Source organism: Botryllus schlosseri, chromosome 12, assembly GCF_051294905.1.
Source record: "Botryllus schlosseri isolate E-star chromosome 12, Bs_hap1, whole genome shotgun sequence".
Taxonomy (NCBI): domain Eukaryota; kingdom Metazoa; phylum Chordata; class Ascidiacea; order Stolidobranchia; family Styelidae; genus Botryllus; species Botryllus schlosseri.
The window spans coordinates 4,203,270-4,220,754 of NC_137247.1; the positions used below are offsets into that span (position 1 = coordinate 4,203,270).

A 17,485-nucleotide genomic window follows, 5' to 3' on the forward strand; every position below is an offset into this window, starting at 1 on the left:
GACCGAATTTAAAGCTAGGGCGTTTTGAGTACAAGATTCCGCCTTGTATTTCGTATTGAGTTTAATCAAAAATGACATGGCAGGGGTAAGGACGCGATGCGAAGCCAAGCCAAACTTCTAGATCTATCAAGTCCGGTAGAGCGGCAGCTATTTAAACCATAGCATTTACGCTAGCGTTTTTTTTTTAATTTCCACGGAATTATTATATATCATAGTACATGTAGACTCCGTGTATTGAACTCTACTAAAAATAATACATGTAGTCTGCCACTGCTTGCCATTGAAATTTGACATTTGTAAACATTACGAAGGACTTTTGATATTCCTTGCTCAACAAGAATTCGGCGAATATAGCCTGCAGCTGTTTGATATTATCGCATTTTGTGTCTATTGTAGACGCACCACTTTATTGCGACAAAAACACCATGGTTGCATCTGAGTTGATTTTTATGCTAGTGTTGATTACGGGAAGCGTGAAGTCGTTGGAGCCGTCAGCAGAAGGTAATAAAGAGGGGATGTTTTCTTCATTTAATCCATCCGATCTGGTTATGCATTGTGATCCCAGAATGGCACGATTTGCTCAGAAGGCCCATTATGGTTGATGTTGCAGAACGTCACACTTCCTCGAGAGAACTTTTGTTATTTCCAAATATGTGAAGAGATACAGAACTTCAATGAGATACAGAACTTCAATGCACAATCGAATAATATATTCATATTGAAATAAACCCGAATATTTTCGGCTGGCGCTCGTCGGGGGTAATCGTCAGCAACTAGTGATAAACATATCATTGAATATCAATCGTATCACCAAATAAGTAGTCAGTGGCATGAAATTTAGAATAATCTACGCAGACTGGTGGCTTAATCTGAGCTAAGACGAGCTTAGCCTAGATTATTCGAATTTCCATGTCGTTGTTGATATACAACGTTCGGTTCTCTACTAATTCATGATGATTACCCCTGAGGAGTGTCGAAAATATTCGCGTTTATTTCAACATTACAGGACGTAGCCTATAAGTCAAATAGATCCAGTTCACTATAGACAGGCTCGCATAGTCGGCAACTAATTGGATTTGGTATAGCATCGACAACAGAATTATTGTCATTTATAGAAGTGTGGTATGGTAGGCTTACCATATTTTTAGATCTGAAGAATAGGACACTTTTCAAAAATTCAGAAAGCTCTAGTACCGGAAAAGAAACCCTGTGGTTATGAAAATTTTTCGACAAATAGTACTGTGTTGACTGAAAAAAGTCATCACTTTGACTCGACTTCCGACGGTTTTTGATCGCATTTTAATACTGTTTTCTCGAAAAAGAGGACAAATCCCCAAAATAGAGGACATTTAGGCGTCCTCAGAGGACACTTTCAATTTATTGAAAATGAGGAAATCCTCTTTAAAGAGGACATATTGTAACATTAGGTATCGGAGTATATAGGTAAAATTACGTCAGCCCTTGTCGTAAATACATATCCCCTAACATACTAATGTCATTCCAAACCATACGTCTGTACTATGTACGTACAAGTAGGCTACATGTGCAGCCGCTAAACCTCTAATGAACTGTGAATGGTCGCCAACCTGATTCAATAAAAGGTCGTTTCTTCATTTAAACTAATGAGACTATCAGTACTATCACTTATATCACCACTTTTACGACCATATAGAAAAGCCGCTGTGTTGTGCGAAGTTGAGTGACGGTTCATTTTCGAACAACTGTCAACGGACAAAGTTATGGGCGGGCCGGCTGGAAGGGTTTGCTACGACGCCAAACTTCCCGGAAAGGTTTCCTATTCGCAAGAAATGCATATGGGAGTGAGTGTTGTCGTCACATTCGATATGCCTACCGAGTTATTGCATTCTATCTAGTGGGGCTGGGCAAAATGATGCAGAACGTTCGAATATGTGACCACCTTTCATGCGACCACAAATAATATAATGCCAATTCTGCATCACGTTAAGGATTGTGATGTATTTTCTTGACCATACGTAATTGATTGCACTTTATGATAATGGTGTGGGTTGATCACGATTTCATGGATATGTCATTGCCACTAACGTGTGTAGCTTTGTAATACATGTTTAGTATGCCGCGATGCGACTAATGGAGGTTTACAGCCTTTCACTATAGAGAGAGACTGTGTACAGTACACTCTCTATACTTTCACAGTGGAAATGGTATCGCAAGTATAATTCTCGTCGATTGATTACCTCATGGTGGCAAGCGTATAATTTTAGTACGCGATCGAATAAGCTCGCCTGTTCGTGTAATTGCGATGAGCTTCGATTGTTTAAGAAGAATTGTTCAAGAAGATTGTTTAAGAATAAGAATGCAAATTATACAAACATTTAGGATCTATGCTCGGCCCGGAAAAAGAATTCGCCTTGATTTCCGTGACTTTTACTTGATCGGTCCGGGAGATAACGGAGTGTGCTACTCGCAAAACGTAGTCATCACGTCACCCTTGTCCGGTAAACAAGTCGGACCTCATTGCGGAAATGCGGGGATACCGTCAGTTGTATCTGCAGGTGAGAGCCTACGATTTAATTTTGGATGGTGCATTTATAGTGCATGGTTTTAGCTACAGCAAAGGACAGCAAATTGCAGAATGTAGACAATATAATTTAAATCCGCCGAAATCTTCGGGCACCCCTTCTAAAAAGCTCTCGCGAACCAAATGTTGCGTACTACTATACATGCAGTTCGAGAATCACTGTAAATAGTATTTAACCGAAATAGTCGGTAATAGTGTATTACTGCGCTACAAAACGCAATTGAGGCTTTAGTTTGATGCTTTGCATTGTTTGATGCTTTGCATTCGTGATTTTGTGCCATCCAGCTATCCCACCGTGGCAACTGCTCGGTGCACCCAAATATGCATTTCATGGTACGATATTGTATACCCAAAACCATAACCATCTGATCCGCGTAAGCGGTAAGGTAAGGTAAGCCTAGAAGTGGGCAGTGATAGATGTGGGTTGATACGGAATCATAATAAAGAGTATCAGTCTGGTGTAAATGACCATCGTATTATCGATTTGATAATCGTATACTTAAAAACCAACATGAATATCACAAACAACAACAATATTTTATAGTAAGCCTACGGTGCGAAGAATTGTCCTGGTACGAATTACGATATGATGCGATGTTGTGGTACCGTGCCGTGGCAATTCCGTGTTGGTTTATATTGTATATAGCGGGAGCGATGCATTCCAAAATAAGAGTGTAGGCTATAAGCAATGTTCATTCTAAGCTGTGCGCGTGCGCGGCCGCGCGTTGCTGACAAAGTCGCCGCGCACAGAAAAATCTTTGCCGCGCACAAAAGAGCCGGAGTGATGACCTTTTTTAGTCGATACGCACTGTTGTTCAAGGGACCGCGCAGTGAGTTGGTGAGTGCGCGGCTGCGCGTGTGAAAAATTAGAGGGAACATTGGCTATATGTATGTGTATTGTGTACAGTTGAATAATATATTCATATTGAAATTAACCCGAATATTTCCGACTGACACTGGTCAGGGGTAATCGTCAGCAACTAGTAAAGATTTGGAAATAACATTGTATATTAACAAAGTAAAGGCCGTAAATTCGTCCATTGGAAAACATTTATTGGATAATCCTGTTTGTGCGATTATCGTGTAATTATCGAGACGGCAGATTTCGTGTTGTCGGGAGAGGCCGTTCAGTCGTTCACGCTTTCATTTCGGTGCCTCGGAGTCGACTTTTATTAAAATACGCCAACCGAGTCTGTGCCTACAAAAGGAGTTCGTGTACCATCTAAAACAGTGCATTGAGCTTAACCTAAGCGCTCTCTTTACTCCGATTATTGGAGATTTCATGTCGGTGACGTCATATCTTGTGATACGATTGTTGATATACAATGTTCTTTCCAATTCTCTACTAGTTGCTAACGATTACTCCTGACGAGTGTCAGCCTAAAATACTCTGGTTCATTTCAATATGAATAGAATATTCAGTTGTATTGTATATTGAAGTTCTGTATCTCCATGAAGCCTTTCAAATATGCATTTATATATATTACAGGAAACTTCTTGGTGGTGGAGCTTATATCTAACATTCCTATGACATCCGAAAATTTCCGGGGATTCCGAATGGCATTCAAAGAAACTCCGGAGAAATCAAGCATAGGATGTATACAGATTCCTTTTAGTTGATGAACTTCAAATCAACTATTCAGCCTGCGATTATGTATTTCAGTGGTCTCGCAGAACATGAAAACCGACGTACCAATACCGGATGGCCTGGGCCCCGTTAAAAGCTCCTCAAAAGCAATGCTCCCTACTGTGAAGTAGGCATTATATTGTGTATTATTAAATTATTGACATATTGTAACACCAAGATATGATTTTCAAGTGTAAATATATTGGTAGTTTTGTAACCAAGTTATTGTGACTGAATTTCTCTCAATAGAACTATTACATTTAGATATATACCGGTATACCTATAGTTATGTGTTGGCATCGTGCTCTTGTGCCAAGGAAAATCCAATCCAAGCAAAACATTCCCTATCGTCTCCAAGCATCACTTCCCCTGCCTGGTATAGCTATTATGAATATGATACAATATCATTCTCTGTGATAACACAACTGATGTATCTCGAATTGTCTTCACCTTACGGAGCTTACAAGCGATTACGTATCCTATGCATCCACGATCATATTATATTTAGATTTAATATATATATGTATCACTTTTGACCGAACACTTCGAATTTGGCAATATCGAATTCGTAATCCAGCCTTGCAGTGTTACTATTTCTTCTGTTTTGATAATCGCCATGGCAGGAAATATCGGTATCCTACGAAGAAGCCACCAAGGGTAAGGTTCGATCGAGTTCATCTACCAAGCGTTCCGCCACCCGGTTAGTATTATATTGATTCTGTGAATTTTTTGATGGTGTCATTTGACGCGACAACGACGTATTTGAATGAATGAATGAATTGGTGCTGTTGCCATAATTTTGATTCGACTATGCGTCACTGTAGTGAAATCTGTGCTGTGATATCAGCGTGTTCTCGGCTTATTTCACCTCTACCGTGCACAATGCACATGCAGTCTACTGCCTTCGTAGTTTTTGAAACGTGGATACTGGATACGATGTGGTTAATTTGAACAAGAACAAACTATACACATCGTACGAAATATTGAAAACTGTACATTGTGCAGTTATTACATTTCGTAACGCAAGGCAGTCATTCGAATAGATATGACAATGTTACATATGTTACAGTCAGCAAAAGGTTCGATTTACTAGCGGGAAAAAAGAACGACGCTTCACAAGATCCCAGCATCTTATCTCCGATGGTGATCGTAGGCATTGCCGCGGGTGGCATTGTATTTCTGTCACTAGTCGTGACATTCTCAATGAACGCGCTCCGTCGCCGGAGGGACAAGAATGGAGGTATGTATGTATATATGCCGTAGAGGCACACGATATAACAAGACTTTGATATATGATATTTTTGTTGGAAACTCTACATTTTTAATGATATTTTCATCACAACCGCGTGTAATATCCCCTGTATCACGGTAACTGATCATAATTTCAGCGATTCCACCTATTCGGAGTGTCATTAGCCCTTTTGCATTCGTACAACTTTCAATTGCGAAAGTATTCACCTATTTTTAACTACCAAAAGTGTGCAATTTGACCAAATCTACTTTATGGCACTTACCGACTCGAATACTTAAATGGAAGTAAAAGTAGTTTTGAAAACTCTGAAATCGCTACTTCTACATGTACTTCAAGTTTTAGTACAACCAAGTCACTTCTACTTATAAGTAGGCTACAGACGATGACCATTGACCACTTTGACCCCCTCTGCGGACCAGCTGTGTTCCCAAGACCATTTTAGATTTTAGTAGTAGTTATAGTTTATGCACGTATGATTACATCTTAATTATTCGTTCAGATGCCATGAACAATAACAACAAGACGCCGAATGCGGCTACTAAAGCAAGTCCGCCCGCGACCGAATATTACGTATATTACTACGACGGCACGAGCGCGAGCGACTCACGTCGTCACAAGAGGTCAGCAGATTCACACAAAAAGCACAGGCCTGCGATGCGCGTGATTCGAGGCAAGCGAAAACGTAAAGAAGTTGAGAAGACAAAGCCGAAAACAGCCCATCAGAAAGGCAAACATGCGCTCAAAATTGCTGCAATCGGAAAGGAGTCCATTCAGGGAATTCCGGTCGAAAGCAATCCGTTAAAAATGTCAAAACCACCAACCGGCAGTAACGACACTAAAACTAGCGTACCGGCACACTCGCGAGGTGTGACTCCGCCTCTATCAATAAACCCATCGAACAGACAGGCGGCAATGAAGAAAAGTAGAGGAAACTCGACAATAGTTGAGAAATTACGCAGTAAAAGAAAATCAAAGCGACACATTGTCAAGGACGAGAGCAAGGTTCGCAAAAGCGCGGCCAAAACCAGTCGCCGACATCGAAATTCGTCGGCAACTAAAGTAAACGTGAAGGAATCGGCTAAAAAAAAGTCAAAACCAAATTAGGCTGACAAACCGCGGCATGGTGCCACAGCGCTAAGTAGTCTTAACGATATATATAAGCCGTGCAGGGATATCTAGATATCAATGAAGTCGTATAGAGTGCTGTAGCACCGAAGGCCTACTGCTGAACGTGACAGTTCGTATCCAAGCGGGCGTACAGCGAATATTCGTACACTCCATTGCTCTTACACAGTTGATCTCAACTGCTTCCGACCAATGTTCCCTCTAAGCTGCGCGCGTGCGCAATTGCGCAGTGCTGACACGGTCTCTGCGCACAGAAAATCTAAGCTGCGCACAGAAAAGCCGAAGTGTTGACCTTTTTTTAGTCGTTTGCTCGTTACGCACTGTTGTCCAAGGGACCGCGCAGTGACTTGGTGAGTGCGCGCAGACTCGTGAAAAATTACAGGGAATATTGCTTCCGACGATAGTGATAAATCTTAATGTATTACCAGTAGGGTTGGGCAAAATCGAGTACCTGAGTGATTCGATTCTGGATCGCGTATTATGCTTCGAGTCGAGTATTCGAGTATCACTCCTTATGACGTAATAACAGTATATAAGATGTCAAGGTTCAAATATGTCTATTATATAATGTCTGTTATCCATCACGTTAAAGATACTTTGGTATTATTTCGACCTTATTGAATTCATTTCACTTTGTGATAATGTTGTGGGATGATCATAACTTCGGGAATGTGTTATTTCCAGTAACGTTCGTAGCTTTGTACTATGTTTCGTATGCTGCGATACGGCCAATCAAGGTTTCAAGGCTATCACTGTGGGAAATAAAATCGAAACCATAATTCTCGTCGATAAAATAATTTTTAGTGGCGAGGAGCGTTCAATTTCAGCACTCGAAAAATTGTATTTTGCTACTCGTCTCGAATCATTAAAATAATTACTCGATTCAGATTCGTGTAGGCCTACTCGAATCATTGTGCCAGTAGTGAATGATCGCATACGTATATTTGGAAGAGAAATATAAGTAAATGACGACTCGCAACGAACTTGCGTCCCGACACATGCATATTGGGACATGGGGAATGGGGACCTCATAATGACTAGTCTAAAGCATTGGTTCTTAACCTGGATTGCCAGGGGTGCTAGCGGTAAACTGAGAAAGTCTCAGGGATTTCGCATGAGGACAAGTCACACATGTGATTTGTGATGATACGCCCATCTTGGCCATCATTGTTTGAAGGTAATTATATCAGATCAGAACAAGAGTTCAATTGTGAATACTGTGATGATCGTATGCAGCGAGGTACGCAGGGGAAGGTTGGGGTTCTAAATCGAAACCCCGTTCCTCTGAAATGCCAATTCTATTTCCAATATTTGTAAACACATTTGCAATTAAGCAAATGATATCACGCCAATGTGTTTTTTAATACTCTGTTGATGCACAATTCATATTATGCACCAGTACTCTATACTATAGAGTCTATAGTAATGTATTAGATGAGCGATTAGATATGTTTGCGGTGGGTTTTTATAACTCAGCAGGGGCTCACTGAAGGTCTGGAGATTAGCGTAAATGTTCCTCGGGTTACAAAGGCGTGCTTTAAAGTCTACCTCCACCGCATGTTCAACCGTCACGCGATCGTAATTGAACGACATGAACGCAATATGAAATATGAAGGACGGAAAGGAAAGGACGTAGTTTATTTTTGTCCTTGATGTTTTTGCGGCATATACACCGACTCATGATATACATACACACGATCTGCGCATATGCATACCATGAGTGCATGATGTGCATATGCCGCTGGACAAGGAAGTGCAGATATAGCCGTTACGACTTTCTAAGTCATGCACCACCCCTCCATCCTATCCCAGTAATGCATGAGCGCCAAGCAGGAAAGCCATGGATACCAGTGTTACTAATCAGGTCTTTGGTCTGACCCGGCCGGGAATCGAACCCACGACCTACCGATCACCGGCCGGGAATCGAACCCACGACCTACCGATCAAGAATCCGGACGCTTAACCATTACGCTATATACACTGTGGGCGGAATGAATGGGTCATGGTTGGCACATATTATTATTGATATATCGACATGTGATCGTTTCATAGTGCCCACCGTCTATTGCAGTGGTCGGGAATCTATGGCTCGCGAGCCATATATGACTCTTTTGGGTATAAGATGTGGCTCTTTTTCAAATATTCAATTTTGTGTTGAATTGATCAATATTGCAGTGACTTGTTGGTAAATTTTCATCACGGCCAGAATAATTATTCTCATGGCAGTATAAACGTATATTTGACAGGCAAAGACAATGCGGTCTTCAGGTATAGGGGATAGGACCCCCTCTTTTCAAAATCATCGAATTTGTGACTGTCATGCCGGCGGCCAATATCACTCACGAATTCTATGTACCCGACTCGAAATCTTGATTTGCGCGATACGTTGATTAGTCAATGAGCATAGCAGAAATGGTGACGCCCATTTAAAAACGCAGTTTTCAAATACATATTGTCTTCCTGAGCTCCGGCGCGAAATCAACTGTTGTGGATGTGACATTCACAATTACAAACTCGAATTACAAACAACGCCATAGCCATCCACGTTCTTGATCCGTAAGTATATATAGCTCTAGGTACCGGCGATAGAATGTATGCGTGTAGCCCAACGTTAGTTACCCCCGAATGTTTTGAGAATTGAGAAGTATTTAGATTTTCTGAGTCAGTGTGACAGTCACATTCGATTAATATCTCACATTCGATTAATATCAGTTATGATAAATTCTAAGCAACTTACGATGAATTGCGTTATCAATGGTGACTGGTGAGGCTTGGTCCGTCTGTGCCTTACCTCTCGTTTGGAGCTTTATTTTCGAACAATATGTACCAGTTTATACATAGAAAATACGGCGCACACGAGGAATCCCATGTAGTCAGTGTGAATAAGTGCGTCACAATTGAATTCCATTACATAACCAATTTCCAATTGTGACGTAACAGTTGATTGGCATGTATGGCTCTTTGGGAGTTGAGATCGAAAAAATAGGGCCAATATGGCTCTTCGGACAAAAAAGGTTCTCGACCACTGGTCTATTGGGTATATGCTTGTTCAATGTTCAGTATAGTATATTTGCTCGCCACCTTTGATACGTCTGTTTTTCTCATCCAGACGCCCATGGTCAGTTTATGAAATGGTAATTTTGCTGGGACAATGATGAAAAATTGAAGTCGTCACATGCATTTCTGTCGTGGAAAATTCTCTATGAAATCCGTATTTGCATCCACGCTATACACTCATACCCGCGATAAGTCAACTTTATTGCTGGAATTTGTGATTCATAAACCAGTTTCCCATATCGAGTCGTCGTGTTACCAGCAATTTCCGCTGATTGATTTACCCACGATTCGATAAATTACTTGATTACTTTGATTAGAACGACGAACTGACGATAGCAACACAGCGAAATAAACCATTTCCTTGATGACTCACATTCGTTTGTTCATTATGCAGAACCAAGTTATCTATTGTCGTTATTCCTATGTCCTGGCTATAACTATATATATATCGTCGAAGTGGAATCAAAGTGACTTATGTCCATTTTAATCATTTTGAAAAAAAAAGACTTTACGTAAAGTTTTCATCTTCTTTCATCCATACATTGACCCTAATTGACTTTGAATCAATGAAACAGACATAACCATGGTCAAGATATGGCCGAAAAAAATTGAAAATTTTTCAAAAACTTGACTTTTTTCAAGTTTTAAAAATGGACCTTGAAAATTTGAAAACTGGACATAAGTCACTTTGATTCCACTGCGACGATATATATATATATATTATCTTATGGCTGTACTGTCGAGGCATTGTACAATTTGTATATTCACTTAACCTGTTTTTAAATTGAGCATACGCCTACCGAATTGTTCTGGTCGAGTATCGGTATCACGAGATTTGAATACTATAATGACGACATCAAGTTGCTGGCCTTGAAAAAGAAGGTGGTGTTAAAGTCTACGGTTCAGGATTCTGCGCCTGCAGTTAAAGCACCACGTATACTACAAAAAAGCGACCCGTAGAAATATATCGAATATGATAAAAGCTTATACCATAGCATGTATTTACGATATACAGTGTACTCGGATCAAGGAAAGCATTTGGTTTTCATAAAATAAATGGCAGTATTGCTTTGCTAAATTTGGGATACTCCACGAATTGACGTCGGTAATGAAGATGTCTCGAAAGAGCCCATTTCGCCATCTGGATAAATCCAATGACCAGGAACATCACGGCTGTAGAATGCAAACTCGATTCAATCCACCATCAGTGTGTACGTGCAACACTCAACCTACCTACGACTGTCTGCGTCATGATAGCAAAACCAGTCCATGTTAACAGTTCGTATGTGTGGTTTGGGCAAGAAACATACGCGAAGAGCCATGTAAATGGATTCTTTGTCGGACCAACCATCCTCTGTTTTCCATCAGTTAGCTCAAAGTTGTTTAATGCAACGTGAGTAAAGAAATTACCAATCTGTCCAATCTATTAGAGTTAGACAGAATCGTCGTTAAAAGTTTATGATTGATCACGCCGGGTAAAAGCTACCATGAAAATCCCGAATCCGACATGCACCTGCGTTTCCCCGTAGAAGGGCATTGTATACTGCGGATGATTGATGAAATAGGACATCCACGCGCCAAAAGTCCAGTAATACAATGTGTTCATCACGAGTTCGTCCACAGGAATGGCACCGAGCGAGAAACTATGAATGAATCTCGTTTCCAGCAATCGACGAACGTAGTGAAACGTATGACAACCGGCTGCTAGCCTGTCAAGAAGGACAATGTGAAAAGTTCTCTACACCAGTGAGTGATTCTCAACCGCCGGCCGTGGCAAGTTTCCTTCCGGTCCGCCAAATATATTAAAATTTTACATCTCGATTCAAAAGTGCACTTTTGTCAATCAAATTTTTAATTGATTCAGAAATTAGGAACACATTTTTGTGCATTGATGTAAAAGAGTTCATGGTCCACTTAAACGTACGTAACAATGATGCCAGTGCTGCACGAAATTGTTTGAGAGCCTACAATTCCTTTCGGACAAGTTGCAGGTGAAACTACAGAGACTTTTAAACAAATTTCGTTACATTCGGACAATGCTGAGAGACTTGGTGATAATAGAGGTTATAGCAAATAGCAAAGTAGCATTGCCTTTACATGAAACCGAACAATCAACATCAAGGTCTTTAGCAGTACTATACGAGAGCTTCGCCTGGCAGAAGTTCCAATAGAACTGCGTCAAGAAGGCTGAGAACCACTGGTCTATTCTACTAACATAGTCCGACACACTCTTATGTCATGTTAGTTGGTTGTGCGAACGTTTTAGATGGGAATTTTGGATAGAGTAACGAGTAATGACTGAGGTTACGGAGAGCGTTTAGCATTATACGTGGCGCGGCAGTAGCGACGCATGAGTTCTATCTTGTCGTGTCAAATTTCTAAAGCCTTTCTGTAGCATATTTCACAGACTAATGCCGGGCATGAAATGGGCATCGGTAAAATGCCACAAACGAACAGAGCAAATTCAGCCTCACCGTACTACAAATTCGTCGGCGATTTGAAAACTATATTCCGTCCCATAAACGTAGGAAGGCCGAAGAAAGAACACGAGATAGAGAAATAACGGCCCCGTGTACTGGAACTTGAAAACCTACAAGACAAGACGGAATGTGTAAATTTTAGGTTTCGGCTTGCTAGGTAGCTCGTATAAGATCGTTTTGCGCGGTCTTGGGGAACGGGCATTGGGAATGCTCGCATTTTTTCGGAATAGCGCATATGTCACCAGCTGGTAGAGAATTCGAAAGAATATTGTATATGAATATAAACAATCGTATCACGAAATATGACGTCATTGGCATGGAATTTCCAATAACCGGGGCGAAGAGGTCGCTCAAGTTCAACCAACTACCCTTCCGTCAGCACAAACTTAAAGTTACCATATGTCCTCTATTTTCAATAAATTGGAACTGTCCTTGGATAACGCCTAAATGCCTTTTGACCACAACTGAACTGAATCAAAAAGAATAGCCAAGATCATGGAGCTCCTTGCCAATAAAATTATTCCCCCGTATTATGAACGTTCAGCCTGTACCGCTTCCGGCATAAAAATACATTTCCCTAATAATTTTGAATGTAAATCTAGAATTATCTCTCACCGTTGACCAACAAATTTGCGGGCCCAGATCTCTAAAGTATAAAGTACATTCATTGGCGAGATTGAAGTCCGCTAATGTGTCGCAGTCATTCAGCTGATTTCCCGAAGGATTGAGACTCAGAGATTGCCTTGACTTGTAGTATTGAGGATCTATTATTGCAACAAATTCGGGTACGCATATTTGAACGCAATGTCAAAAAACGCTTACAATAACTTACACTTTCTTTCCAGAACATCTTTAATCGCAGATACGTTTGCAGCGTTGCTAACCTGAAATGTAATTCTCATTCATTTCCATTTACCAACCATAACTTATTTTAGGATTGGGAAAAAATGACCCATGAATATCACAAATAAACGTGACAGATAAGTGATTTCCGCTATCGTCCACAGCTTTGTACTATATATAATATATATATTACTAACCTATGGATATATATACGCGCAACTTCCGCTGGATACGCTTGGGCAAGCAGTCTTTCTTAGTTGCTAAGCAATCTAAATGCCGCATAATTGGTAGTGCTATTGCTGGCGACCCGACCACTGAGATTTACTGTAACTGGATTTAATTAAAAGCTAGTGTCGCGCTGAATCCGAAAATACAAATTAAAATCATGTCAGGGCAATAGAACCACCCCGAAACGGCACTCAAAGTCTGGAAATCAGCATTGTTCCGGCAACGGCATCGCCGCAACACAATAAGCTTCACAATGCCCAATTTCGTCAAGCGATTGTTCGGAACGATGTCGTTTTGAAGACGTTGAGGGCTGCTTTGAGGTAGTTCCATTGCCCTGATAAGATTTTAACTTGTATTTTCGGAATCAGTGCGACACTAGCTTTCGATTAAGACCAGCTTTATTCACTTTCAGCGCCGCGTCGCCAGCTATAGCACTACCTGCTTTTAGACCGCTCAGCAATAAACAGACACTGCTTGACCAAGCGTAACCACGGTATTTGTTGGAGTTGCGTATATATCCGTACTCCGTAGGTTAGCAATCTATATCAGTAGCAGACTTGGACAACTAGATAATTCTAGTTGTCTAATTTCACTAAATTAGAGCGAAATGCCAGTAATCTAATTCTAATCTAATTTGAAAAAGCTGAAATTTTTCTAGTTGTCCAAGTATACGCTTGGATAACTAGATAATTCTAGTTTCTAATTTCACTAAATTAGAGCGAAATGCCGGTAATCTAATTCTAATCTAATTTGGAAAAGCTGAAAATTTCCTAGTTGTCCAAGTCTGATCAGTAGTACAGTTTTTCCATCGAGGAAAATATCATCGACACTCTCTTAGTGGCAAGGACAATATGATTTCAGTGCTGGGAAAAATTGTGTCAACGCTCGACTCCAATCATTAGAGTTGATACTTGGTTCAGGTTCGAGTCCTCCAATGATTGTGCTTAGTCCTAGAAATTCTATCACCCTCTCCAATTTGCACATCAGCTGTCCCGTTGTTTGCTGTATGATCTGGACTTCGAGAAGAGTATGATGCTTGGCCGAAGAGGACGACGACTTGCCCAGGATATTATTGATTCGCTTGAATGACTTTTGCAACTCTTGAGAAATTTTGTTCTCTTCTTCTTCGTGGTCAAGCGAAAGGAACGCTCGTACGACTGACGACATGTTGCTGTTTACGAGGTCAAAGCTTATAGTTGTTATTACTGATATATGTAAATAATTTAACCTGTAGCGAACGTCAGATAGACAAGTTATTGTCAAACTCGATACACCTCTGCCATATCGATGCCTATATTGTCCGCGCATTCGGGTAAATTGACTCGCAATAAGCTTCAAAACCAAAACTCAAATTTCAATTTTCAAAACAGTTACAATTACAGTCAGTCGAAATTCGTATAACTTTATTGGTTAATATATTGGAATGATAGAGTACTTTTCGATCGGTGCGCTATTTTACATATCAAATATTATAAATTGGCCAAATTACACTGTAGCCTATACCAAATGTCTCATAATGCACATAACTCTAACAGTAATTATCCTCCGTATACTTGCATTCGGGAAGCTTCTGAGTCATCAATACCAGCGTCCTACCAATATGTTGCTGTGTAACCCATGTTACCAGATATTCCCGACTGATTTCCCGATTGATACCGGAAATTATTGCAACAATATATATTATCCAACTGTCTAACTATATCTACCTAGCCGCTTGCTTTCCAACATCGTAAACATCAAGTCTTACAGGATCTTAACGCCAATCATGGCCTTCTATAGGCTATGTGCCAACGGAGGCGCTCGTACTGCCTCCACAAGCTATATGCCTTATCGATTAAATGGTTGGGCCTAGTCATTACAACAGAATGGTAATTCGTTGATGACACACGGCGCATCTCATTCAAAAGGTCGTCTCATCAACTTCATCTAAATGTGAACAAACGCGAATGAACTTGGAACATGGTATAGGTCTATTACCAATATGCGAACATCAAACAATGACGATATGTTCCTTTATTATATTGAGACATAAATTATAGTTTATTCTCTATTTTTAGATAGAATATTTGTAGATATTTCGGAAATTTGGTAAAATATATATTAGAGCTACACGGCAACCTATAATCATCATCATTGGTTTATTAGCAATTTTATCAGTTCAATACCCCACAAAAATGCGATACAATGAAAGACAGGAAGATGTCGAAGCGACAAGGAGTAGTCTATGGAATCTGACACCCACCTTGGCCTAGGCGATGTAAAGAGGAGGCATGCACACTGAATGAAAGTAAAGAAGATAGTATAGAAAAAAGAATGCGACAAGAAATAGGGCGGCATGTCATGGGAAGCGAGATCGATAGGTCAGTCGTGGTCCGGTAATCTTGAGGATGGTGTGGTGTATCAGTCCCTTTTGACCACTAGTGGGTGTTTATACTGATTGCTCCTGATTACCTTGACGTCGGGACTATTCATTTCATTCGTACCAGTTGGGTGTGGCGTCGCTTCTGTTAGTTGTACCTACGTTAACTCTGTATTATTGCCATGTTGTATTCAGATACACTAGCTTACTTTTATGTTAATAAAAGCCTAGGAACCGATCGTATTGAGTTCTATCGAAGGGTACAACAATTTTATTAACATAAATGGTCATCTCAACATGGCGTTCTCTCAAGAAAAGTACATACGTGTGCCAGTTTTGGAAGTGATGCCAAGCTCGGCTGACTCGCAGAAGATATTCAATCATTGGGAGAAGATGTTGGGGAAATTCTTAGTTGCCGCGCAGGCCTCCGCGTCAAACTCAACGGCTCCCAATCGATCCTCTTCTGACCCTCCAGCTGAAGTGACTATTGACAAATTGGCTATTCTATACGGATATATATCGCCGGATGTGTTCGCTCTTGTAGAGCACTTCGCTACGTATGAATCCGCTCTTGAGGCGCTATGCAAGCTCTACAAGAAAAAGAATAACGTGATCTACTCCAGGCACCTCTTGGCAACGTCTCGTCAGGATCAAGGAGAAAGCGTCACGGATTTTTCGCTAAAATTGCTAACTCTCGCTAAAGATTGCATGTTCGCTGCTGTAAATTCCGACGAGCATCAAAAGGAAGCAGTTCGCGACGCCTTAATTGCTGGCTTACGTTCGCCTAATATTCGTCTTAGATTATTGGAGCACGATGATATGACATTGGACAAAGCGGTTCAGATAGCCGAATCTCTCGAGCGAGCTCAGCAATTTTCGTCTTCTTACGAGCCCGTATCGATGCCCGTCCCTGTCGCCGTGAGTGCTGTGGGATCTGAACAGACGACTAATAGCGATCAAGTCAAAATAACGCCGGAGGGGACCGGCGAAGTTGCATTAGTCACGAAAGCATACAAGAAGTGCCAATATTGCGGCAGTCAACATTACCCTCTGCGCAAGGTCTGTCCCGCGAAAAACGCCGATTGCTATAAATGTGGATATAAAGGCCATTTCGGTAAGGTATGCAAAAGTGGCACTCAAAATAGGAAGATCGCTGCGCCAGCGTATGATTCTGATGAAGCCTCTCATTTTGCTTCTCTAGCCGCCGGTGGAACTGGTGCGGTAACGTTTAATTCCGCCGAAGTGGCGGACCTCGCTTCCCTGTTGATTGGAGTACCGAAATCACTCAGATACTCGGCTATCATCATCAATATAGCAGGATTGACTATAGAGGCGCTGGTCGACTCGGGGGCCTACGAATGCTTTATGAGACGATCGTTTGCTAATTCGCTTGCACTCCCTCTGCACGGACCGGAATCCACTATTACTCTGGCATCGAAGGACTCCACCTCTAAAGTATTGGGGCACGTTACTTCGCCATTCACAATGCAGGATCATAAATACAGCGAAACACGTTTCGGAGTCGTAAACAACTTGTGCGCGGATGTGATCTTATAGGATTGGAGTTCCTGAAAACTCACAAGAACGTCATTTTCAAGTTCAACGGGCCTCGAAGCGACTTGATCATCGGTGATTCTCACTGTTCCGTCGCTGCCGCTAAGATTACAGAGACGCCAAAGATATTCCACTTCGTTGATAGAAATGTCGATCCCATCGCTGTGAAATCAAGAAATTATTGCACCGACGACGCCCAATTCATCAAAGAAGAGGTGTCAAGATTACTGCAAGAAGATGTGATAGAAAAGTCCGTCTCTCCGTGGCGGGCTCAGGTTCTGGTGACGAAAGATGAACGCCATAAAAAGCGGTTAGTTATCGACTATTCTCGAACTATTAATAGATATACGCCCCTGGACGCGTATCCGCTCCCTAGAATCGAGCATATTGTTAATGAAGT

General features: G+C 41.1%; 2 protein-coding genes across 2 annotated transcripts; one reads left to right on the forward strand and one right to left on the reverse strand.

The window, feature by feature from the left end:
• Positions 1-339: 339 nt before the first annotated feature.
• On the forward strand, positions 340-7,408 carry LOC145452885 (uncharacterized). The gene is made up of 8 exons (XM_080331014.1): positions 340-501; positions 1,673-1,820; positions 2,359-2,534; positions 4,050-4,157; positions 4,224-4,314; positions 4,811-4,887; positions 5,257-5,427; positions 5,939-7,408. Exons 1-8 carry the CDS (start codon positions 426-428, stop codon positions 6,541-6,543), a joined length of 1,452 nt encoding a protein of 483 aa, XP_080187140.1. The 5' UTR covers positions 340-425; the 3' UTR covers positions 6,544-7,408.
• A 3,192-nt stretch (positions 7,409-10,600) lies between these two features.
• Positions 10,601-14,847, reverse strand: LOC145452931 (very-long-chain enoyl-CoA reductase-like). Its single transcript, XM_080331063.1, has 7 exons — positions 14,139-14,847; positions 12,934-12,985; positions 12,717-12,865; positions 12,096-12,211; positions 11,108-11,330; positions 10,855-11,044; positions 10,601-10,794 (listed from the first exon to the last, which is right to left on the reverse strand). The coding sequence occupies exons 1-7, from the start codon at positions 14,478-14,480 to the stop codon at positions 10,667-10,669; spliced, it is 1,200 nt and encodes a 399-aa protein (XP_080187189.1). The 5' UTR covers positions 14,481-14,847; the 3' UTR covers positions 10,601-10,666.
• Positions 14,848-17,485: the final 2,638 nt, after the last annotated feature.

Excerpts from the sequence above, each read along its gene's own strand:
- LOC145452885 (XM_080331014.1), top strand. The coding sequence starts at position 426 with ATGGTTGCATCTGAGTTGATTTTTATGCTAGTGTTGATTACGGGAAGC. Across the intron at positions 1,821-2,358 it reads CGCAAGAAATGCATATGGGA|GATCTATGCTCGGCCCGGAA; the intron begins GTGAGTGTTGTC and ends ACAAACATTTAG. Across the intron at positions 4,158-4,223 it reads GGAGAAATCAAGCATAGGAT|TGGTCTCGCAGAACATGAAA; the intron begins GTATACAGATTC and ends TATGTATTTCAG.
- LOC145452931 (XM_080331063.1), bottom strand. The coding sequence starts at position 14,480 with ATGCGCGGACAATATAGGCATCGATATGGCAGAGGTGTATCGAGTTTG. Across the intron at positions 11,331-12,095 it reads GCCGACGAATTTGTAGTACG|GCTAGCAGCCGGTTGTCATA; the intron begins GTGAGGCTGAAT and ends CCTTCTTGACAG. Across the intron at positions 10,795-10,854 it reads CATGACGCAGACAGTCGTAG|CCGTGATGTTCCTGGTCATT; the intron begins GTAGGTTGAGTG and ends TGCATTCTACAG.